The following is a 23,633-nucleotide window of genomic DNA, read 5'->3' as shown; positions in this document are numbered from 1 at the left end:
AAAAACCTAAAATATGTATGTGTATATGATAAAAATGCAATTGAAAAACTCATATGTATATATATATAGTGTACATATATAAATGAGCTAAATATGTTAAGATTAGCAAATCCAAAGCAATTTGCTCAACTCAAAATTTTCACTTGCTCGTACCTAAATAAAGAATATCTAGCAAAAGCTGTCAATTCCGGCAAAATAAATGTTACACGTATGCTCAACTATTTGTGAATGAACATAGCACATAAAAAAGTTTACTTTAAAAATTACAAACCAAATAATCAAGTAAAAAATACAACCCATTTCGAAAACAAAGGAGCTTCAAATTTTGTACGAAACTTTGAGCTGCGAGAGGAATAAATAAATCAAAATAGTTGAGTAATTCATATCGCTACATTAAGCCTATAAAAACCCAAAATAGCTATACGATGGAATCAGTAATCTGTAAATTGTAATCTTGAAAAAGTTTAACTCCACCCACCTTTTTAATACGCTCGATGTACAATAAAAAACTCATTGATATTCAACACTATAACTAAAGGCAATTTAATGAAGCTCAAAGGAGTAAAATTATCTAAATGAACATAATAATATATGGGTGTATATACACATATATGCCGCAGAATAAAATTGATGTATTAACTATTGGATAAGTTAAACTTAAACATATATGACTTAAGTTCTTTTATGCAGCGGCCGGCATTGATCGACTGGATATAGCTCTATGCCTAAATAACCTCAGAGTGTTGATAATACTTTTCTGTGAAAAACTTAGAGAAGTGTGTACTCTAGTTTTAGGCATGGGGCTTACAAAAACGTAGACTAAAACAATGTTCACTACTTGACGTGTTGCTAATAGCTGTACAATTATTTTGTATGTACTATTATATATAAACAATACTTGAGAACTTTTCTCGTTGTCCGCTTAAAATGTCTATTTGATAAGTCAAATAACCCACGAAATAATTGTTATATATACATTTATATATATATATATATATATATATATATATATATATATATGTATATATATATACATATTGAGCAAAAAATTCGTATAGTAAAAAATTACTTTGCTGTTCTTGTAAAAGGCCATATTAAAATGTATTTTGTGAATGTGAAATTGAAAATACGATTGAAAATTCCAAAGCGGCCAACAAAACCAAATGTACTAAATATGTTACTATATTATAAGAAATATTATTGTATTATTAGATAATTTATGAATAAATATTTATGGGTTTTAACAAAACAAAATCAGTAAAGTGAAATTGCAAAAAATTTTAAATTGTGGAGGGAAACAAGGATGATAGTTTTCCCACGGATTTGATAACCGTTATGGGCACCGAAGGCGTAATTCCCACCAAATTTAATCTGCCTACTCTCGCATAAACGGCATTAACTATAAGTAAATTAATCCGGCCAAAGAGAGTGGCTCTTTACGTAATTAATTTCAGATAAATACAAATGTGAAGATTCAGAAAAAAACATCAATCTCGGTTGAGGTTTGAACCTACGAGCCTTTAAACCGACCGCACCTAATATAAATAAGCGGCACGTTAACGACAGACGCCACAAACCCATCTCGCATCAAGTAGTCTAAATTTAGTTTTCTTGAAGAGCGATATTTCAACACATTTCTAAGATTACGTATTTTACACTGCTTATATACTGCTTTAAGAACTGCTTATAAGTGTGCATTTGAACTGCCTAACATGCATATCTGGGTTGTATATTTTGCACTGCTTCTATACCACTGCTTTAACTGCTGCATAGAAGTGTATGCGTAAGGTCTTGTAAATTGGAACTGCTCACATAAGGCACTATTGAGTGAAATTTTAACTGCGTTAAGAGGCGTAAGTAATTTGAATTCATGGCAAATTATAAAATATAAATAGCTTAAATGTCAAGTCATGTGACGACTTAGGGCTTGTAAAAATCATTTATTGCATACAATGAGTAGAAAATAAACACTTGGCGACAAAATGACTTCGAAATTACTCCAACTGCTGTCCGTGGCTTTTACACTGGTAATGGTTGCGGCTAACAACATGTTTTCGGACTATAAATGGTGCACGTCTGCCTTGGCCGAAAAATGTACCAACTGAACACAAATTTAAATTTTATATGTTTTAGCTTGAAATAAAATCTGTTTAAACACAGCAGTTTATGCTTTCACTTCCAAAACTAGGACAGCATTTCAAATAGAATAAGAGTCTCAAACAAATCTGAAGAAAATGCAGGGTTATGAAGTTCAGGTATATAGCTCATCCATCCATATCATCCACGTATCCATCTTTTACTAACTTACCTTTTTCATCAGCCAAAGCGCACTCAGAGCTATGTTGATGAAGCTTTTCGCTTGCTGCTCGAGAAACCTGGTGTAGAGGAGGTGCTCATCATGAATCATTCGGGTGTGCCAGTCAAAACCTCAATGTCGCGTCAGGATGCCCTGCAGCACGCCTGTCTCTATGACAATTTACGCGAGAAGACACAAGCATTCCTACAAAAATTGGAACCGCAACAAAATCTAGCCATGTTACGTGTGCGCACCAGATTGCATGAGGTGCTCATAACACCCGATGGGAAGATTACAATGTTGGTTGTCCAAAATGCAAAGGATAAATATTTAAAGTCCTTAGATTAAACAGTCGCAAAGCTAGAGGTATATAAAGCCCCATTGCTTATCTTCGTTTTCTTGTTCATGATTAACCAATAAATTCAGAGTTGTCTCTGCCAAGCTAAATTCTTTCACAGACCCATGAAGTCTCACATTTCGACTAGGCAACTGTTTGTTTATCAATAGGCCAGTCTTGCACTCGCATACAGCTTACAATGCGACGTAGACATACCTGCACTTATACTTACTAATGCAACTTTGCCAGTAGTTTTCTAAAGCTTCTTTAAGTGTTCACATGTCAACTTAAACGCATTTGTTTAGCAAAAGTTGTTCGATCGGCAGTAATAATAATAATAATGAAAATTCAAACAAGAATACGGCTTGTTCTGTCGTTTCTCCTTTGTTCAAGCTCGTGTCCTGTCCATTGTGACATTGGAAATGTGGGCCACTACTCGCAAACGTTAGTCAATTCCTTTCTGGATTTATACACAGATAACAACGACAGCATCAGCAGCAGTAGCAGCAGACCTAGTGAAACAATGGCTCCTGATAATAGCAAAGCTAATTTCGAACCCATTGTGCCTACACACATATATCCTTATTTACTGCTGTCGCTATGGGTAACATGCATAAGTAAGTGAAAGAGTGCGATCTGACAGCATAGAAACTCACATTGTTAATACCCTGTCCTCGCAGCCTGCATAGTCTGTTGTTGCTTATACTGCAAGTGCCAGCAAGCGGATAGTCTGACCGCGTACAACTTAAATAGCTTTGAGCTCCAGGAAGTACATGTCGTGGATCATCCCTTACCGCATGTCAAAGGATGTGTCTGCCTTGGTTGCTTGCAGCGACAGGTAGCCAAGGAGCTGCAGCAAAAACGATCACAATAAAAACAATTGGCTAAGCATCAAATCAATATATAATATATATATATTTAAATACATGAACTCAACTAAGCTGTATTTAACATAAAAGAGTTAAAACTATTTTAATATAATTAAATTTGTGTTTCTCTAATGTGTTCAGGAACTGTTGTTTAATATAATGTATTGTAAGCGCTTGATCGTATAACTTCCAATATACGAAAACTTTATAATGAAAAAGGTCTACAAATTAAGAGTTACAGATATTCATTTTCCATAAGTTCTATATACCGTGCGCTGACTGTATAACAATGGCTCATTCTTTGGATAGTTGTCTTTTGAACAAGTTCAATAATAATACCTAATCTTATTCTTAAGAAAATTTGTAATATATTTTGCGTCTATTTAATCTGCAGCTTGGATAGCGTTAGCTGATCTACATCTAACGGGGAGAGGCTCAATTTCATATTAAATTGTTTAGCCAACATACGTAGCACATCGAACTCCTTGTCCGTGTACATTTTGCGACTCATATTGAGGGACTGCAGGGAGGAATTACTAAACTCCGCCAGCTGCGATTCAAAATCGCGTTTAAGTTGTTGATTTGAAAAGTTTTTTTCTGGTTTCTTTTCCGGTTGCTCTTTGCCGGCAAGAGCTCTTGACCAAATTTCACGCATAGACTTTTTATATTTGCTAACACGTTGTTCGACGTTGATAATCTCGTCGCTAATCTCTTTGTTGTTGGGCTGTTTGGCCTGCGCCTGCACAAAGCATCTGCGAGCCTGCTCGTAATTTCCTAGAGCGGCTAGAGCACGACCTTCCTGGAACAGAGCCTTGCATGAGGGTTGATTGTGAGTCAACAGCCGCAGAGCTTTCATGGCAATGCACACGCTCGCTGGCTTGTTCAACTTATTGTTACACACCATCAGATTGGTGTAGAGCGTAATGAGCAGCTCCTGCTGCTTGATCTCATCCTTTTCATCCGCCAGGCGACAATAGTTTAGCGAAGCAATGGCCCGTTCAAAAGCCGCCACTGCATTGCGATGGGAGCCACGTTTCACACAATCCTTGCCATGCAAATGCATATCCTGCGCCTTGGGAAAAACCACCGCAAACTTGTTGCGATCCTCGGGTGCAATCTCTTCCAGAGAATGTTCATTGCCAATCAATGTAAATTCGATTACTTCAATCTTAAACAAGCCATCAGCACGTGGTTTTATGCGTGGCGGGCAGCCCATTTCGTGAAACAGCAATTTGTATGATATGATAAATTCTGACTGCTCGTAGACGTTCATGGTGCGCACTGCAGTCTCGAGACCCTCTAGAACCATATTCTGACCCGTTACGAACTCAAATTTAGTTCCTCGTAGCAATGACGAGTCGAATGGAGCGGTCTGGCCCTCCCAGTAGGCGCTGTAACGCAATGCTACGCGAGCCTTATCCGGAACGAGGCCCTGCTCTTTGACACCGGCTCGTGTAATTCGCTTGTAAATATACTCATCCACAGGCGTCATTAGCCGGCGTAGCTCTTCAAAGGATCGCGTCCAGGGGGAGACAAGCGCCTCATGGTCAATTTCCTCTTCGCCAACAACTTCATCGTTTTCATCCACAACAAAGTCATCATAAGCAGTATTATTGTAGTTGGCTGTATCTACTTCAAATTGAGTGCCAGTTTTAATCAAATCCCTAAAGAACAACAAACCAAGCATGAAACAAATTATAGACATTGACATAAGTCTCATCACATTTACTATTAATCAACTTACGCAAATGACAATGGCTCCTTAAGCAATTGAGTGCTTATATTGTAGCTATCCTCCATTTCAAGAGAAAACTTTAAAATCAAATTATCACTCACTTTTTTAAAACGGTAAATCTTTAACTTTCTGCGCAACAAGGAGCACACCAAAATGTTTAAAGCAGCCTTTCGATAAGAAACTTCTACGATCTGTCATCGAATTAAATCAGTGTTGTAAAAGAACGTGCTTAAAGCTAAGTATGCGGCACAGGCTAAGCGATTGAAGAAGGTAAAATTCAGATGCTCAGAACTCATTAAAAATATACACTAATTTAAGTTTTATTTAAACATTTCATTGAAAATGAACACTTGTAACGAGCAAGTACCAGCTTAAACCAATATCTTTTTTGGTGCACACAATATAATACGAAATAACAAAAATAAACAAGGAATGCTTAATAATGGCGACAAAAACTAAGACGACGATATGATTAATATGCATTCGAATTTACGCGCTAATTTAAAGTATAAAGTATATATATATATAAAATCATTTGTGGTGTACCAATTATACATCGAAATAACATATTCATTTCTTTAGCAGTTTATTCATTTCCTTGTTTTGCTTGACCATGTTTATGTCCACGCTCTCGATTTTGTAGTTCATATTGTCCAGCAAACCGTTCTGCGACTCAATTTCAGTACCCAAATCAGTGGCCAAGAACTTAAGGCGCGACAAATTGTCACACATCTCATCGAGATTGGATTCCAGCTGTTGCTGAAAGGGATTCGCAGCTCTTTGCTGAGCCTGCGCCTGGCGCTGATGAAAGGAACTACTATCGTCTCGTATACGACTAACTGGATGATTATCATAACGCTCTGTTGGTGACATCGGCTGTTTTGGTATTGCGCCACCACCACCTGTCATCGCATTGACATTGGAGTTGGTCTCCTGTGACATTTGACTACCAGAAGGTGAGGCAGTGGCCGTTGGAGCATCCCTATTGCCAGATAAATAGTTCTTGAGGCCGCCAAAAACACTTTTTAATCCATTTAAATGACGCTGACTGAATCTGAGTGTTGAGTTTATTTCATCCAATTGATTTGAGGTCTTTTCTAGTTGTTCCCGCTGCCTGGCTAACTCCACAGCTGTTGCTCTGCCCACATCCTCCGTTTCATAGAGTAAACCTGATTACGAAATTCTATAATTGGAACGCCCCCAATATAAAAATGTATATTTTTTGTATGAAACATACCCAAACTTTTTTGCGTTGAGTCCAGCGTACGCTGTTCAATTTCTCTACGTTTCTCAGCGTACGCCTGTCTTTGAGCTGCAATTGACGACGATGTTGATATCTCGTCATCATCTTCAAACGGATTCGTACTGCGCTGTGCCTTGTTTTCTGCACTTGTTCGTGTGTTTCGCAAAAACAAGTCATCGTCAACATCCGCAAACTTATCTATATCAAAATGATTATTTACTGGCTGCAGATAGTTGTTGGCCATTTTTGACGTGCTTTAGGCCAATATGCACAATTTTTCAAACAATTTTAATATGTTAATTTTGTTGGCGTTGCGTCCAATTTAATATTAATAGATATTTTTCTTTGTTGTTATTCGTTTTAACTATCGGATATACAATCGTTATCCATTGGATATCGATAGTTCGTTACGATGATCAGAACAGTATGTTAACAGTATCGTGTTGCAAGCGTAATAGTCTATTAACGACATTAGCCAACAAAGCAAATAATTTGAGAATTGATTTAACTTTTTTAGTCTTATAGGTAAAAAGTTGTTATTTAGCAATTAATGCATATAATTTTTAAAAATAAACAACATCGTAATCAAAACTGTAAACATTAAATTAATCGATTGTTCGATAAGAGCTCTCTAATGTCAATCTACATACTAACACATCTCTACTGTGTCGGACCGGACGTCTCCGCGTCCGCAATTTTTACGTTTGTTTTAAACAAGAAAAGTCAGATTTAAACAAAGAAAATAATTGTGAAAATTTAGCAAAAATTCAATACCGAAATTAATAGCGTTTTATCCAAAATATACACAGAACACTTTGCTAACATGCATTGTACCTTAAAATTTTTGGCCGCGTCATGTGTCATCGTCACGCTGCTCGCTGCACAAAGCGCTTTTGGTGACCGTTCTTCAACGGTGACCAAAAGAATGTCGCAGCCAAATGGAAATTTAATCGAATTGGATGAAGATAATTGGCATTTAATGTTAAATGGCGAATGGATGATTGAATTGTGAGTAATATGAAACAATAGAATTAACAAAAAAATCAACGCAGACGCACTTTGTGTGGGGTGTTGCCGGTAAGCAGATACTACAACACTACAACAACAACAACAATAAAGCTGCTGTTGGAGCTGTTTCTGGTTCTGTGGAATGTTGCATTCTGCTTAGCGATGTGCGTTGCGCGTTACTGATTGGCTACGTCATTAGCCGCCTGCCTGAGTCATGACCCGGCAGCTGCGTTTTTACAGCTGTTTTTGCCAAAAACAAGATGAAAGTTTTAAACAAATATTAAAACAACATAACCAAAAACATTAAACGTGCGTAAGAAAAAAGAACAATCGTGTATATAACGTTAGAGGATATGAAGGATGCACTTAAATGAAGGCATCCAGAATGCATTAATATCTTCATATTGCTTAGCTGCTGTACAAAGAATCGCTCATATGTTGAATTGTGTTTTTTTCTTAAGACATTCTATTATACCTATCAATTAATCGTATTATATTTATATCAGCATATGTATACATATAATATTTGATGTGTTTTATATTATCTTATCAATTCTTGTTCCTGCAGCTTTGCTCCTTGGTGTCCAGCCTGCAAGAACTTGGCGCCAGTTTGGGAGCGATATGCCAGCACAGCTAAGGATGTTAATGTCCATGTGGCCAAGATCGATGTAACCACATCGCCCTCACTTAGCGGTCGCTTCTTTGTCACCGCCTTACCCACTATTTATCAGTAAGTTTATAATTTATATAGGCACAATTTATTTTAATATTTTTGCATTTAACGCAGTGTCAAAGATGGTGAATTCCGTCAATATCGTGGCGCACGTGATGCCGAAGCTTTGTTGTACTTCTTGAAGAAGAAGTCGTGGCAAAGTATTGAGCCACTGTCTTCATGGAAGAAGCCCGACACCATTCACATGTCTTTGCTGTCCTATTTCTTCAAGCTGTCGCACACATTAAAGGTACACAACCCATGCAATCGCTTGTTTACGTCTGCTTCGGTTTGGTTATGTCGTAGCTTAGTTCAATGGACGCATGCGGAAGCTTATCTCAATAGATTGGGCCAAGAGGTTATATTGCATATATTGTCTATCTCTCATTCAGATGGAACCGTGGTGCAAGCTTATTTGTTTGGCTATAAGGTTGCCAAATTAAATTTGCCAAATCAGACTTGGTCAATTCAATACATTTAAGTTTTCGCACAATCCCAAGCTTTTGCATAGTATATATGAATGAATATGTTGTATGTTGTATATACTAATAGCACACACAAAAACTCTTTAAGGATTTCAACGCGCGCCTGCAGGAGGAATATGGATTGCCCACCTGGGGCTCCTATGCACTCTTTGCCATCGCCACAATATTTGTGGGAGCTGCTCTGGGGTTGATGCTGGTGTGCATTGTGGACTTTGTTTACCCACCAAAGAAATCACAGCGTCAAAGCTTCTCCGAGTCACAGGAGCATCTAGCCGAGGGCGTTGAGGACTTGGCCACCGAGGAAATCGAAGATGATGATGAGGAAGCTGTCGAGGATGAGGATCGCAACAGCGATGAAGATGAGGAGGATGAGGATGATGCCGAAGTCAAGACGGATCAAAAGAAGTTAAATAATGGTGACAATGCAAACGAAAAGATAACTGAAATCAAGGCAGAGAAAACAGAATCTATAGACAAATCAGCAGGCGATGAGGCGCCCGAAAGCACAGATAAGCCCAATACAGAGCAGGTGCGCAAGCGTAAACCCCGTAAGGCAGATTAAAGTATGTCTAAGGCATATTGATCGACGCGTAGGGTGGAAACAAAAAAGACTAACATAACATTACAAAAAAGAAAACAAACGAAACATTAAATCATTGTAACAACAAATAGGCATTCTGCAATTTGTTGCTAATTGTAATTACGGATCTGTTTTGAATTGTTTAAATTCGCGCACAATACACGAAGAAATTCTGTCCCATTTGAAATGTATTCCCATTGAAGCTGCAGCCGATTTTATACACATTTGGCTTTTGCAGCAATGTTCGAGTATCGGCAGTCGCATCCAAGCACCAACATGTATTTCATAATTATAAAAAGAGTAACAATAATTAAATAATTAGTCATTTTATTTAACGTTTGCGTTCTTCATTGCTCTCATAGTTTCGCTTTTAATCAATGTGTTCACATTTATTTACAAGGCAAATATATTTTCTTAACTATTTTAATTTCTTAAATAAAACTACAAGCTGTATTAAATTTGTGGATAACAAATGAAATTTATGTGTCTTTCGTCAATAAGCGAATGCAAATATTGCATTTAAAATCTCTTGATCAATCAAGATACATGAAATAAATTAATTAAAGTGACCAAATAACATTTGAGCTGAACATAAAAAAGGAAGAGCAACGAGAAAAGTGGAAAATATTAGGAATTCAATTCATTGATAAAAATATGAATAAACATCATTTAATGTGTATTTTACTGAAGGGTAATTCTTTGTAAAACAATCACCATTAAAAACACTTTAAATAAAATTATATATGTATGTAATTACGTGAATTTTGGTAATTAAATTTAAATAGATATATATATATATATACATACTAAAATGTACCCCATAAAAATCGCAGTCGAAATTTACAGCTAATATATGCTTCTTTTTGATTATAAAACAAAAGTAATATTTTTTTTTTTGGATTGCGAAATTTGTGGTTATATTTTACGTTTGATTGGTGGCAGCAATCCTTTCATCCCAGGCGCATTCGCTAATTTGTTATCCAGATCTCTTTGTGCGCGATCAAGGGAACTCATAAGAAAGGCACTCTGGTCCACATTTTACGTTGGTAGCCACCTTTTAATCGGAGGCTCATGCGCTAATTTGCTTCCAGATTCTAGCAAAACATGCGCGCCAAGCTCTCTGTACGCGACCAGATGGTCCCATAGGGAAGGTTCTCTGGCTTTCGAGGTTACAATTCCGATTCGATTTTTGGCAGCTTTCTCTTCAGGCGATGCTCATGCTCTAATGTGCTATCTAGGTCCAAGCTAGAGATACGCAGCAAGCTCTTTTGGTACCCGAGCAAGTTATCTGCATCCAGTTCGGATTTGTCGCTGCGTGCTTGATTACCCATATGGAAAGCTGTCATGCATTTGCGAGCAAAATCCTTTTCCAGAGTCTTATCGACACGCCGATAAAAACGATTTTCCGCCACAGATGATGAACGTTTCCGGAATTGGAACTCACGGTGTGGTACGAATGGCGACATCGGCATATCCTGTAGCTGAGCTGTTACCGCACGTGTATAGAAACCATACTTATTCATTGTATCCGATCTAAATTTAGAATCTTTTTTTTTAATTTTTGTTTTGTTTAAAATGTATATTGTTAAGTAAATTCGAAACTAATCTGTCTGGGTGAAACAAATAACACAGTTTGATCTTTCATTTGTAATTTTGATGTGTTTGTATTTTATTATTTGTAATTTACAAGTTGGTTCTAACTTAAATGTGAAGAGCGAAACTAGACCAAACATTTACATTTTATACATTTATTTTCTCTTTATTAATTAGCTTTAATAGTGTATGAAAAAATCCCTGCAATTTCGTTATGTTTAAAACTACAAAGACAATATGTATGTAAGTGTGTGTGTATTTGCCAAATATGTTGTTTTTTAAAGTTCGTATTAATTGTTGCCAAATTAATAACTATTGTTTACACATTGTTGTTATTGTTACGTTACTGTTACTGTAATTGGTATAAAAAGGTATAAAAGTTGTACATATATTAATGTATTTATTTCATTTGCGCCTGCACTTAAACATAAACGTGTTTAGTTTGCCTGCATTGTTGTTGCTTAGCTTTTTGTATATTTTCTTCACTTGGCACTTGTGATCATTGAATTAACTGTTGTTGGCTTGTTAAATATATTAAAGAGAAACAAAATGACAACATTTTGAATGTTAAACAAATAACAGATTCAACAAATGGCTATGGCTATTGTAGATTTGAGGCGATTGTACGGTAAGGACTTTAAGGGGTTTGTAGGTACTTGGTGTGTGTGTGTATAAATAAATTTCTATATATAAAATATATATTTGATATATATTTGTTTGGTTGTAAAAATTGTACTATTGCAGCGTATGGAGGAAGTTTATGGGGAAAAAGGATTTGGGGTAGGGTATATTTTGTGTTCATGTTTTCAAATACTTTAAGTAATTGTGTATGTGTGTGAGATAAATTTTGGATTTGCAGTTAATTCGTATGTTTTTTTCTTTCGTGGTTTTAACAAACGCCAAATGCTTACACATATATGCAAATGTGTGTGTGTGCATACTGTGTGTAAGTGGTTTTCTGACAGCAAAAAACAATCGTAATTACTTTAAATATTTAAAAAGCATTAATCGTGTGCATTAAACATTTGGCAAATGCAATTGAAAGCAAAGAAACGGTCAAAAACATATTCAAAACAATGAACAAAACTGACCAGTGTTGCCACCTATCGGTCTTCTTCTATGCTATCGATAATTTAGTACATCTTTTGCATAAAGCTTTCAATTACATTTGTGGGAGGATTGATGGCGTTGCCATTGTTGTAAAATTAACTTTTGTTTTGAAGGCGCGCAAAAGCTAATTTTAAAACAACGCAATTGTCTTAAAGTACTAAATAACTAGCTTGTTATATATGAGGTATTTGTATGTGTTGAGTGATGATTGTGGAAATTTTGTGTGGCAAATTTGTGAAATTTTGTAAACCGGTCTATTGCATAAAATTGCAGGTCCGTCGCCTTGCATTCGCAAAGGACGTGAAAAAATGTAGCATTAAGATTTAAAAAACTAGTTGCCGCTGGCTATGCGACAAAGTCGAGCGGCCGATTGAAGCCACCCTTGCGATTCATATACTGACGATACTTGCGCTTGAGGATTACATGCACTTCACCAACATCGTTGCCCTCGACTTTCTTGTTCTTGGTGGTGTCAAAAGTGCAGAAGCCCATTGTCTTCAGCATCTCAACCTCTTCCGGCGATTTACCCTCCAAGTCTGCTTCATTGATCTTTGGACGCTCTGCAGCTGCACTCGCTGAATTGTTGCGTGTGGCGCGTCTTGATGTCGAAGGGCCCGAACTGCTGCCAGCACCACGTGAACGGGATCTGTGAAAGGATATGCGAGAGAGAGACAGAGAGCGGTTCCTACTTAATGAACTGGAATTTGATTGCATTTAAATTAAAAATGGAAATATAGAACATATATAAGATATGCAGTTAGCCAAACTAGGGCAGGGTCATTTGTATATATGCATAAATTAGACATCGTTTTGAGGATTTAATTATGAAACGTGACACCTTTCAATAATATTATACAACCGGTTATGAACCCAACTTATTTGTGGTTGTCTTGTATTTTTGCAGACTGTTTACAAAAGATAACAAAATCAATGTGTGTGTGTGTGTGTCTCTGTGTGTACTTAAATATAATAGAACGCTGTTCTGGTCGCTTAGGACATCTCCTCGATAAGTGCGGCACGAAGCTTTGTTGTCACCGTGGCCGGCTGTGCTTGATTCAATTTGAATACGCTCTCTATAACGGAAATCTCCGTGGCTGTTGTATTCATGCCCACGAACGAGATCCAATCATTGACGACCATGCCGGCAGCCAAGACTTCACTGCCACGATTCACAGTGCCCGCAACTAAAGGCACTTGCAGCAGAGACGACAGCTCATCCTGATCCTGTATGCTTGTCTTGGGATGCACCATGCCACCTTGATTGCTCAGCACTGTGTAGGAGCCGACCAGTGTGTTGTCGGCGATGGTCTGACGAAAGACTTCTACATTGAGCACATCTGCTATGATCTCTTCTGTCTCCTTATCCAAATCAGGATGCACCAGTGCAACATAATCATTGCACGCAATCACATTGCCTAATGCAGACAAACGCTCCTCGACACGTTGTATCTTAACGGCATCCGGCAGACTATTGCGCAAATGCTGTAACTCCTCGTCTGTGGTGGAATGTGGCACTAGCAGCCCGTTGCGATTACCAACAGTGAGCCGGCCAATGATGCGGCAGCCGCCAATGTTGGCATGAACGACTGGTATAGTTTCGGCCAATTCTGCCTCGAAGACGCTGTAGAAGGTCTCGGAGCCACCAATTGCTACCAGGCAATATGTGTTTGTTAATTTGCTAAAGACGCCAATATCGTCATTATTCTCGAATTGCACGCGCAGCGCCATTTTCTGTGTAATTTAGTTTTGTTTTTCTATACAGTACAATGAAACTATATTCGATTCGAGCTCTGTGTGATTTCTAATAGTCCACACTATCCACTGTCTGGTTTTGAGTCAATCTAATAAGGTACTTTAAATTATGTTGTGAAATTCGCGTATTTCGCTTCACGTGGTAATTTGCTAAACGGTTGCCGAAAGAACAATTGATCTGGAGATGGGAGACAGCGAACTAGTGAACTGTCAAAATAAGCACACACACAACACACACAGGGTTGCAATACAACAGAAAATAATTGAACTAGTTCATTAGTTGCAATTGCCATGCTTTTAACTTAATTTTTAATCACTAAGCATGCCCCATTTTATTATACAATAAATGTATGCTTAGTGATTATATACGTAATTAATATGTTTAAAAAATCGTTAGTACTTTATACTTATCGTTGTGGTTTGGTACACTACACTTGCTTATTCACCTCGAACGCCTTCCTCTCACACGGTCCCTGTCACGGCTGCGGCTTCTGTCGCGCTCACGATCGCGTTCCCGGTCACGGCGACTGCTGCTGCTCCCAACGCCAATGGCTTCTCTTTCTCTTGAGCGTCGTTCTCGCCGTTTTTTGCGCTCTGTGCGCTCCTTTTCCCTTCGTCTGTGTGCGGGCGAAGCGGGACTGCGACTGCGACCCATCTTAATCCTAAATTTCTATGTGCACGTTTGTTAAACGTTTAGAAATATACAAAAATGCCTATGCAGAAAGTCACATTTTATTGGCATTCTTATTATTATTAATTAACTCGCGAACACTCACCGTTGCCTAATGCTGTGTCTAATTTAAATTGGACGACACCGGCATTAAGTCTAACGCGCTAAACCTAAAACTAAGCGTAAAATACGAAGCGCGTTCCTTCACACCCGCGACGCCAAAACAGACTGCAAATGGCCGCTAGCCACAACAGCTGATTGTGGTTCGTGTGTAGTTCTTTTGCTTTTTTCGGAATCTAATGTGAGTGACCATTTTCTGATAAATATTCGATATTTCAAAGCTTATCGAAAACAAGGCTCACCTAAATACCAAACTTCTCAATGTAAAAAGCTGATTTGTAAATAATAAAATATTGTTCAGTTTTTGTCTCATAAAAAAAATATTTTCATTTTACATTTTTAAAACTGGTCAAAAATCTACGATACTTCGAAGAAAATTGTTGCTCAAACTTTTCAAACTTTCGTTTTTACTCCTACCGCCAAAAGTAGCTGAATATCGATAAGAAAAAAATGCCTATTTAATAAACATATTTCAAAATAATATAAGCTTACTATAAATCTTTCTATTTGTCGTTATTGATTACTACTTAAATTGTCTTTATTAATTTTAGATTAATTCAAACAGAAGAGTCACAACAAAAGTTCAATTGAATAAGGTCATCGTTAGCATACAAGTTTGTAGATTTGTACATGTGTGTATATAGAACATGCATCGCATAGCAACGATCGTTTTCATATTTCAAATTTATAATATTCTCTTCAACCTTTACATAATAAAGATTTTTTCAAATTACAGGCGCAAGTTAAGCGCAAGCGATGCCAATTAGCATATATACATATTGCCTACATAGACGCATTATCACATTATCATCTACTGCTCTTATCAGGAGCAAGCTATGCAACTAATTGCCATGTTGTTTATACGCGCGAATAAGCACAACAAAAGACAACAATGAGGAAGAAACTCGAACAGCTGTTACTTCATACCAGAAAGCTCTTAGTCAGAGCTTTTGTATTGGGACCCGCACTCGCTGAACATCGCAGTTGTCAATTTGCAAGCAGCGCCGGTGGGTGCGCGAGTTCTTTTCCATTTCGCTGTTATTTGTGTATATTAATTTCTAAGCGACTTGCAAGATGGGCGACGCAATGAAGGTGGAGGTTCAGGACATTGAGAAGCTGATCGAAATGGATGGCTACCTGAAGCCTTTCGAGCGTGAGATACGTCGCCGGTAAGTTAGAAATGCCATCAAAATGCAATTTGTACGTGTGGACGACGCACATCACATAATCCAAAGATTGCACCGGCTGATAAGCGGCTCAGTGTAAAATAGGGCAGCGTGTTGTTTTTGTTTTTGTTGCGCCCTACATAATCATATCAACTGGCTTTGTACTGTCGCCGCAAGTGCAGTTGGAAAAACTGCGGCGGTCAATGTCAGTTGAAGGTCGTGCGTATGATTTACTTCGCTTTTTGCGTCTGTGTGCGAATGATGCCTAGATGCAACATTTGGAACTGCCGTCGCACCATAGACTGTCATTGGCCTTGAGATCTGAACTTGATTTCCGCGTTTCGTCTTGTTTCATTTATCTTTATGCAGACATGGCGTACTGAAGGATTGGATTGCCAAGATTGACCAATGTGAGGGCGGTTTGGAAGAGTTCTCCCAGGGCTACAAATATTATGGCCTACACTTTCAGCCGGATAACTCAGTGATAGCACGCGAGTGGGCGCCGGGTGCAAGAGACGTGTATCTTACTGGCGATTTCAGTGAGTACTCGAATATGTATTTGAGGGAAATTCTCTCTTCACAAAAAGTGCGAATGATCAGATGAATTTTAATTTGCGGTTCGTTAAGGATGTGCAAGCGAGCTAGCAACAGTTTTCGCCTCGTTTTCGAATTCGCACTTATACTAACACCCTCCACTTTAAAGCTGTTTAAATATCGATAGCCGATCAACTGAAACTAAAAAATATTATCGATTATAAAACAAAGTTCTATTTTTAAAAGGTATATTTTAGGCCATTTGTTAAATATGTCAATTTTAATACCGATATTATCGATAATTACACATTTGCACAAAATTTGTGCTTTTTGAAGGTTAACTCCGTTGCTAATATTTGAAATTTAAATTTGAATTCCTCCAGACAATTGGCAGTGGGAATCGCATCCGTACAAGAAGCTGCCCTTTGGCAAGTGGGAGCTTCATTTGCCTGCCAATCAAGACGGCAGTGCGCCGATTAAGCATCTCAGCGAGATAAAGGTTATCATACGCAATCAGCACGGTCAGCTATTGGATCGTCTATCGCCCTGGGCCAAGTATGTGGTGCAGCCGCCCAAGAGCGCCAATCAAGGCGTTAACTACAAGCAATATGTATGGCAACCGCCGGAAGGAGAGCGCTATAAGCGACAGCACTCGCGACCTGCCAGGCCCAAGTCATTGAGAATCTACGAGTGCCATGTGGGAATTGCCTCGCAGGAGCCTCGAGTGGGCAGCTACGATGAGTTCGCGGATCGCATTGTGCCACGCATAAAGCGACAGGGCTACAACTGCATCCAGGTAATGGCCATCATGGAGCATGCCTACTATGCCAGCTTTGGCTATCAGGTGACAAGTTTCTTTGCGGCTTCCAGTCGTTTTGGCAATCCGGAGCAACTTAAACGCATGATCGACGTAGCCCATGCCCAGGGTCTCTACGTGCTGCTTGATGTGGTGCACTCGCATGCCTCCAAGAATGTGCAGGATGGCCTTAATCAATTCGATGGCACCAACAGCTGCTTCTTCCACGACGGCGCACGCGGTGAACATTCCCTTTGGGACAGTCGTCTGTTTAACTACACGGAGCACGAAGTGCTGCGCTTCCTGCTATCCAATTTGCGTTGGTGGCATGATGAGTACAATTTCGATGGCTACCGCTTTGATGGCGTCACCTCCATGTTGTACCATTCGCGCGGCATCGGCGAAGGCTTCAGCGGCGACTACAATGAATACTTCGGCCTCAACGTGGACACAGATGCGCTGAACTATCTGGGTCTAGCCAACTATATGCTGCACAAGCTGGATCCCGAGGTTATAACCATAGCTGAGGTAAATCGAGTATTCTAGATCTGAGTTTTTGGCATTTCTAACTTCGTTTTCTGTTGTGCAGGACGTTTCTGGCATGCCGACCCTTTGTCGTCCCGTGTCGGAAGGCGGCATCGGCTTCGACTATCGCCTAGGCATGGCCATTCCGGACAAATGGATAGAGCTGTTGAAGGAACAAACCGATGATCAGTGGGACATTGGCAACATTGTACACACGCTGACCAATCGACGCTGGATGGAGAACACGGTGGCCTATGCCGAGTCGCACGATCAGGCGCTTGTTGGTGACAAGACCATTGCCTTCTGGCTGATGGACAAGGAGATGTACACGCATATGTCCACAGTATCCGATTCGTCGATAATCATTGATCGTGGGCTGGCACTTCATAAGATGATACGCCTTATTACGCACGCCTTGGGCGGCGAGGCATATCTTAATTTCATGGGTAATGAGTTCGGTCATCCCGAGTGGCTGGACTTTCCGCGGGTAGGCAACAATGACTCATACCATTATGCGCGTCGCCAATGGAATTTGGTGGATGACGATTTGCTAAAGTACAAATACCTCAATGAATTTGATCGTGCCATGAACGAGTTGGAGGAACGCTTCGGCTGGCTGCACTCGGGCCCCGCCTATGTGAGCTGGAAACACCAGAGCGACAAGACAATCCATTTTGAGCGCGCAGGACTCGTGTTTGTGTTCAACTTCCATCCGACTCAAAGCTTCAGTGATTATCGTGTGGGCACCAATTGGGCTGGCACCTATCAGGCTGTGCTCTCCTCCGATGACCCCCTATTTGGCGGCCACAATCGCATAGACATGAACTGCAAACATCAGTCAGATCCCTGGGGTCATGCCGGTCGCTCCAACTTCATTCAAGTCTACACACCTTGCCGCACGGCTGTGGTGTATGCCCGCATTAGCGAATAGATGCACTACATGGACCAGTTGATTGATATCTGATATATACATATATATATATATTACCGATACTGTGAATTTCAAACTTAGCTATAGTCCCTGTTAATGTTACGACAGCCGTCATTGAAATATATTTACAACTGAGATATAGTTTTACGAAATTGTTTTTATAATTTTGGAAACTTTTGCCATCTACTTTCAGCAAATGGAATTCCGATAATAATTTTCTACATTAATTTTCATATAAACAATCCGATGATTTCATTTAGAAATTTTTTATTTTAATTCTTTATTTGCTTTGAATTTTTAAAATTGTATTTTTGTTGTCGTTTATAATAAATATATATTTATATATGTATAGGTAATTATTATTCATAGACTTTTTATACATAATGTATTCTACTCATGTTTTGCTTAATTACTTGCTTGCAGTTTCGTTAATTCGTCACGACTTAATCTATATAATTATCTTACAAAAAGTGTGCCTCACTTTTTCATTGTTTTTTTTTTCATTTTTCAATTTTTATTTTTTGATCTTAAAATAAATATGCTTTGAATCATTGTCTTCCAATAGTTATAGTTATTTAGTCCTAAGAAATAACTTTCGTTTTTTTTTTTTGCAGTTTTCTCTTCGTTTTGTTTTGCATTGCGATTATGAAAAAATACTTTGATCTTAACCAGGCTAACGCGCTTAGTATTAACAACTTAGGTCAGTGCTATGCTTCAATTCTTAGGCTTAACTTTAATCATAATCAATGTATTACTTTAACGTTTGCGGATGGCTTAACAAAATTGCAAATAATATATATGGTTTATGTTTTTCTTTTTTGTTTTAAATAATATACAACATGTGGGGTAGAAAGATAGTCTCTGCTTGCGGGAAACAACAATAAAAAATTAAATAAAATTCAAAATAAATAATTACGGACAATACTTTAAGTGAAATACGTTGCATAGCTGCCAACTATATATAAATATATTATGCAAAGGAACAAATTATTTATGTATCTCATATAATATATATATATATATATATGTATATATATATATATATATACATATATATATATATAGTATTTAAGTGTTAGTTAAAAATATTAAATTATTTAGTAAGCTGAAATTCAGTTTGTATTTTTTGTGTTTTTTTTTTCTTGTTGCAAATAATACAGCATAAGTTTTTTGTTTTATTTTTAATTATTAAATTAAGTTAAACATAAATTTTGTCTGGCGCTGAACTTTTGCTGCCAGCGCCTGGTCAAAATATTAGTTAGAAAACTGGGCTCGGGTGTCGCATTTGTGGTTATTTTGTTGCACTTAAAAATAGACTACTTAATGCATAGAAAAATAATTTAAATGTTGTTTAAAATTTACAGGATTCGTTACACAACACTGGCTGTGCATGAGTGAGTACGTGTGTGTGTGTGTATTTGTGTGTTTACATTATGAACATTTTCTTGCTTTCTTCATTTTACATTTTGCGCACAACATGAACATAAACAAGAGTTTTAAATATACTACACAAACATAGTATATTTACATATATATATGTATGTATGTATGTATAGGATTCTTTATGCTTAATGTCTTATATATGTATATATATAGAAAAATAAATTTGGTATGCACTTTAACATTATGTAATATCAGTTGTGTTTTCTTCTTTTTTCGCATAGCTTTTCAATTGAGTTGTGGCTGCTTTTTAAGTTTAACTTGGCTTTTTATTGTTTAGATATCATATTTAATTAAATTTTGTTTTGATTTGATTTTGTTTTTGTTGTTGTTGTTGTTTTGGTGGCCAAATGCGTCGATTTTTGGTCTATGCCCTAAGCCAATGATAGTGGGGCAAATGAAACGAGATTACGGATTGAAATCTGGGAATTTGTTGCAGCTGGCAGCAAAGCAATTCAACGAGCTGTGCCACAAGTTGCTTTGCGACGTGTGCAACGTGTCTGAGTGGGTTGGTTGAACATTTAAAAGAAGTATGTGGTTGGCATTATAGTGGCATTATTCAAAAATCGACCCATTTGGCCACCCATTAGACCCTACGCTGCAAAGAGCTGCGCTGCAGCAGCAACAGCTGCAGCCTGCTGCTGTTGCTGCTGTTGTTGCTGCTGCTGTTGCTGTTGCTGATGCTGGTGTTGTTGCTGCTGCAGTGGGGCCATGATTGGTATGGCGGTGCCATCGGCTGTCAGCAGCAGCGTTTGCGTTTGCGCTGGCTGAGCTGCCGTCGCTGTCGGCTCAGTCAAAGCCATATTGGCTGTTGGCCAGTCCGCGGGCAACACGATCAGCTGCTGTTGCCCAGCTTTGCTGGGATGCGCTATGATGCTGCCATCGGAAGACTGCACCAATATGGTATTCGGAGGCAGATTGAAGCAGGTGACAGTGCCGTTTGGTCCCACGGTTTGCAGCTGCAGCGCAGCCGGCTGCTGCTGCTGTTGCGGATGCTGCAGCAGCATGGCAGATGTTGTCGTTGCAGCTGTCATTGCTGCTGTTGCTGCTGCTGAAGCATTGTGGTTGCTGTTGCTGCTGCTGCTGAGATCAAGACCATCGTTGTCGTTTACTGTCTGCTGCAGCACCTGCTGCTCCTCACAGCCAGTCGCCTCCTCGTCGATTACCTCCTCCACCAGATCATCTTCGTTGAGCTCTTCGATGATGTCATCTGTGTTGTCCACATAGCCGGCTGCGTCTAGTGCAACGTTGCCACCAGTTGTGCCAATAGGCGGCGAAGGCGTGGGCGTTGGCATGGCCAGATAGCCATCCGCCGATTTGGCTGTCAGTGCTGTGCCTTTGGGTATACGAAATTTGCGCAGGATTTGTGCTGTCGATGAGCACAAGGCGGCATTCAGTGCATCCGCATCATCATAGACATCCTCATCAATGAGCTCCTCCTCTTCCTCAATCAACTGCTGCTGCTGCTGCTGCTGCTGTTGCTGTTGCTGCTGCAGGTTAGCAGCGTCTGGAGTAATGATAACCTGGCGGCTGCGATTGGCGTTGGCGTTGACACGCAGCAAGGTGACTGCCGGTTTGCCGCCTGCTGGACTGCCATTGAGCAGGGCGAGTGGCGGATGCTGCTGCTGCTGCTGCTGCTGTTGTTGCTGCGGCTGCTGTTGTTGCTGCTGCTGCTGCTGCGATTTGTGTACAGCACCACGTGCGGCCAGCAGTATGACAGGCGTCTTTTTGCCAATGGTGGTCTTTATGCCATTACTGCTGCTGCTAACGTTGTTGTTGTTGTTGTTGTTGCTGTTGCCAGCGCTGCTGCTGTTGTTGTTGTTGTTGTTGCTGCTGCTGTTGTTGCCATTGCTGCTTTTGTTAGAGTTTGGAATGAGAGATGAGACAGCATTGGGATTATTAGTGTGTTTGTTGAGCACTTGCAAGTCGCGTTTGCTTTTCGAATTGCTACGGTTATGGGTTACAAAGTCAGCGAATTTGTCGACGAAACTGACCGCGGCGCTACGATTGCTGTTGCTGCTGTTACAGCAACTGTTGTTGTTACGGCTGTTGCTGCTGCTGCTGCTGCTGCTGCAACTGCTGTTGTCGGCGGCAAGAAGAGCACGTGCATTGGCCTGCTTGACGATAATTTCTTCGTAATAGATGCGATTCGCTTCGCGCTGGCGACGTTGCCGATCGTTGTTGTTGTTGTTGTTCTGATTGTTGTTGTGCATGTTGTTGTGAGTGTTGCTGTTGTTGTTGTTGTATCGTGGTGTGTATGGCCGCTTGAACTGCTCGTTCTTGTTGTTGTATGCGTGATGTTGTTTAGAAGAACCTGTGGTTGTTGTTGTGGTGGCACATGTTGTTGTTGTTGTTGTTGTATATGAATTTTTGTGTGCAAATCATAAAAATATGACATTAAAACAACACAAAACATGAACACAACGGGCGAACCAAAAAAGTTTGTTGAGAAAAATGAAGAAAAAGAAAAAATTTTTGGTTGAATAAACAATTTGATTAGCATTTTGCTTAATTTTCTTCTTCTTTAATTTAAGGAGTTTATTTTTAGTGGCTGGGTTAGTAAATCATAATATATATGTATATGTATGTGTGTATATGGGTTGGGTGAGTTATGTACATGATATGAGCTTATGGAAAATAGCCAATTTCCAGGCCAATTAATGAGTGAAATCAATAAAGGGATGCAAATGAAAATTAATTAATTCGTGCTGCCTAAAAACCATATCCTTGACTGCATTTGAGCTTAGTTCGATATAAAAACGAAAAAATTGATTTGAAAAATATCGATATATCGATAGGCGTGCTCGTTAAATGAACAGAAATGAGAGAACAGCTGACTGTCGAGCAGATCCTTATTAGCACCAAAATATATGTAAAGAAACTTTTTAATAAAACTGCTGAACCAAAAACTTGTGGAATACAATTGAAAATATTAAATTTAATGATATCTGATAATCTGCCCCAACCTATGTTTTTTTTAATAGTCTAAACAGTGCAATGTCTAACACTGCAAAATAAAAAAAACTTGCCTAACATTGAAACAAAGAAGTCTGCCAGATGAGAGTTAATAATTGACAATGGATCATGAGATGAATGCGCTTATGGAACAATTGGTTAAACACAAAGAAATAAAAACCACAAAACATAAACTAAAATAAGAAATAAATAAAAAGCGAATTAAAATAAAGTACACATACCTTGCACTTAAAAAGTCCAATTTATATTGATAATTAAATATATATTTATATATATATAAATTTTAGTTTTATTTTATGTGAGTGTATGGGAAGGGCGTCCATTGTGAGGCAAATGCAAATGCAAATGAAATGTTTATGAAGTGCGCAAAAATTAATGAAATGTGCGAAGTTTTCTGTCGTTGATGTGGTACACACACACACGCACACACACACACACTCGCATGCACAGACACTCACGAACAAGCAGTGCTGTATAAGTTGAATGTATGCGAGTTCATCCTCATGTATGTTTGTGTTGAGTGTTGTAAAACGTGTGTGTTAAATGAGTATTGTGAGTAAGCGTTACGATTAAAAACATATTTAACATATATACGCATTTAGTAATTTGTTTTCTCTTTCGTTTTGCATTGTAAATGGCTTCCATTTGCGTTGCTTTTCAATATTTTCATTTGATCATTTTTATTATTATTTTTTGTTTTTGGTACTTTGGCTGCAGTTGTCGCATTTGTCGTGTTGCTTTTTCAGAGCGCTAGA

The 23,633-nt window shown here is 38.7% G+C and overlaps 10 protein-coding genes across 10 annotated transcripts in view; 4 read left to right on the top strand and 6 right to left on the bottom strand.

The window, feature by feature from the left end:
- The first annotated feature begins 1,946 nt into the window (after nucleotides 1-1,946).
- On the top strand, nucleotides 1,947-2,750 carry LOC111592199 (dynein light chain roadblock-type 1). Its single transcript, XM_023304268.2, has 2 exons — nucleotides 1,947-2,255; nucleotides 2,321-2,750. The coding sequence occupies exons 1-2, from the start codon at nucleotides 2,235-2,237 to the stop codon at nucleotides 2,642-2,644; spliced, it is 345 nt and encodes a 114-aa protein (XP_023160036.1). The 5' UTR covers nucleotides 1,947-2,234; the 3' UTR covers nucleotides 2,645-2,750.
- A 154-nt stretch (nucleotides 2,751-2,904) lies between these two features.
- Nucleotides 2,905-3,521, top strand: LOC111592221. Its single transcript, XM_023304297.2, has 2 exons — nucleotides 2,905-3,250; nucleotides 3,314-3,521. The coding sequence occupies exons 1-2, from the start codon at nucleotides 2,974-2,976 to the stop codon at nucleotides 3,505-3,507; spliced, it is 471 nt and encodes a 156-aa protein (XP_023160065.2). The 5' UTR covers nucleotides 2,905-2,973; the 3' UTR covers nucleotides 3,508-3,521.
- Nucleotides 3,522-3,628: 107 nt separating this feature from the next.
- LOC111592123 (inactive peptidyl-prolyl cis-trans isomerase shutdown) lies at nucleotides 3,629-5,428 on the bottom strand. Its single transcript, XM_023304158.2, has 2 exons — nucleotides 5,247-5,428; nucleotides 3,629-5,166 (listed from the first exon to the last, which is right to left on the bottom strand). The coding sequence occupies exons 1-2, from the start codon at nucleotides 5,300-5,302 to the stop codon at nucleotides 3,882-3,884; spliced, it is 1,341 nt and encodes a 446-aa protein (XP_023159926.1). The 5' UTR covers nucleotides 5,303-5,428; the 3' UTR covers nucleotides 3,629-3,881.
- A 296-nt stretch (nucleotides 5,429-5,724) lies between these two features.
- On the bottom strand, nucleotides 5,725-6,840 carry LOC111592124 (synaptosomal-associated protein 29). The gene is made up of 2 exons (XM_023304159.2): nucleotides 6,475-6,840; nucleotides 5,725-6,406 (listed from the first exon to the last, which is right to left on the bottom strand). The coding sequence occupies exons 1-2, from the start codon at nucleotides 6,722-6,724 to the stop codon at nucleotides 5,808-5,810; spliced, it is 849 nt and encodes a 282-aa protein (XP_023159927.1). The 5' UTR covers nucleotides 6,725-6,840; the 3' UTR covers nucleotides 5,725-5,807.
- Nucleotides 6,841-7,125: 285 nt separating this feature from the next.
- Nucleotides 7,126-9,600, top strand: LOC111592150 (thioredoxin-related transmembrane protein 1). The gene is made up of 4 exons (XM_023304197.2): nucleotides 7,126-7,488; nucleotides 8,057-8,218; nucleotides 8,276-8,450; nucleotides 8,774-9,600. Exons 1-4 carry the CDS (start codon nucleotides 7,304-7,306, stop codon nucleotides 9,245-9,247), a joined length of 996 nt encoding a protein of 331 aa, XP_023159965.2. The 5' UTR covers nucleotides 7,126-7,303; the 3' UTR covers nucleotides 9,248-9,600.
- A 2,283-nt stretch (nucleotides 9,601-11,883) lies between these two features.
- Nucleotides 11,884-14,643, bottom strand: LOC111592211 (U4/U6.U5 small nuclear ribonucleoprotein 27 kDa protein). Its single transcript, XM_023304282.2, has 3 exons — nucleotides 14,497-14,643; nucleotides 14,167-14,433; nucleotides 11,884-12,614 (listed from the first exon to the last, which is right to left on the bottom strand). Exons 2-3 carry the CDS (start codon nucleotides 14,373-14,375, stop codon nucleotides 12,314-12,316), a joined length of 510 nt encoding a protein of 169 aa, XP_023160050.2. The 5' UTR covers nucleotides 14,376-14,433; nucleotides 14,497-14,643; the 3' UTR covers nucleotides 11,884-12,313.
- Nucleotides 12,831-13,937, bottom strand: LOC111592210 (eukaryotic translation initiation factor 6). The gene has a single exon (XM_023304281.2). The coding sequence runs from the start codon at nucleotides 13,694-13,696 to the stop codon at nucleotides 12,959-12,961; it is 738 nt and encodes a 245-aa protein (XP_023160049.1). The 5' UTR covers nucleotides 13,697-13,937; the 3' UTR covers nucleotides 12,831-12,958.
- LOC115483800 (transcription factor mef2A) overlaps nucleotides 12,831-23,633 on the bottom strand; it is a 15,994-nt gene continuing 5,191 nt past the window's right edge. Inside the window, exons 2-3 of the mRNA XM_030226063.1 lie at nucleotides 19,865-22,216; nucleotides 12,831-12,916 (exon numbers count right to left, since the gene is read on the bottom strand). Of these exons, the coding sequence (XP_030081923.1) occupies nucleotides 20,496-22,115 (1,620 nt within the window). The 5' untranslated portion in view covers nucleotides 22,116-22,216 and the 3' untranslated portion in view covers nucleotides 12,831-12,916; nucleotides 19,865-20,495. The remainder of the gene's footprint in view (nucleotides 12,917-19,864; nucleotides 22,217-23,633) is intronic.
- On the top strand, nucleotides 15,472-18,604 carry LOC111592112 (1,4-alpha-glucan-branching enzyme). Its single transcript, XM_023304142.2, has 4 exons — nucleotides 15,472-15,679; nucleotides 16,046-16,215; nucleotides 16,594-17,534; nucleotides 17,596-18,604. Exons 1-4 carry the CDS (start codon nucleotides 15,585-15,587, stop codon nucleotides 18,460-18,462), a joined length of 2,073 nt encoding a protein of 690 aa, XP_023159910.2. The 5' UTR covers nucleotides 15,472-15,584; the 3' UTR covers nucleotides 18,463-18,604.
- Nucleotides 23,181-23,633, bottom strand: part of LOC111592178 — a 21,064-nt gene continuing 20,611 nt past the window's right edge. The window contains exon 10 of the mRNA XM_030226065.1: nucleotides 23,181-23,633. This exon is cut by the window's right edge and continues 24 nt beyond it. Coding sequence (XP_030081925.1) covers nucleotides 23,621-23,633 — 13 coding nt within the window. The 3' untranslated portion in view covers nucleotides 23,181-23,620.

This window comes from Drosophila hydei, unplaced genomic scaffold (genome assembly GCF_003285905.1).
Source record: "Drosophila hydei strain 15085-1641.00,03,60 unplaced genomic scaffold, DhydRS2 tig00000060-arrow-pilon, whole genome shotgun sequence".
Lineage (NCBI taxonomy): Eukaryota > Metazoa > Arthropoda > Insecta > Diptera > Drosophilidae > Drosophila > Drosophila hydei.
The sequence above is the reverse complement of the archived record's forward strand: the minus strand, read 5'-3'. Positions and strand labels throughout refer to the sequence as shown.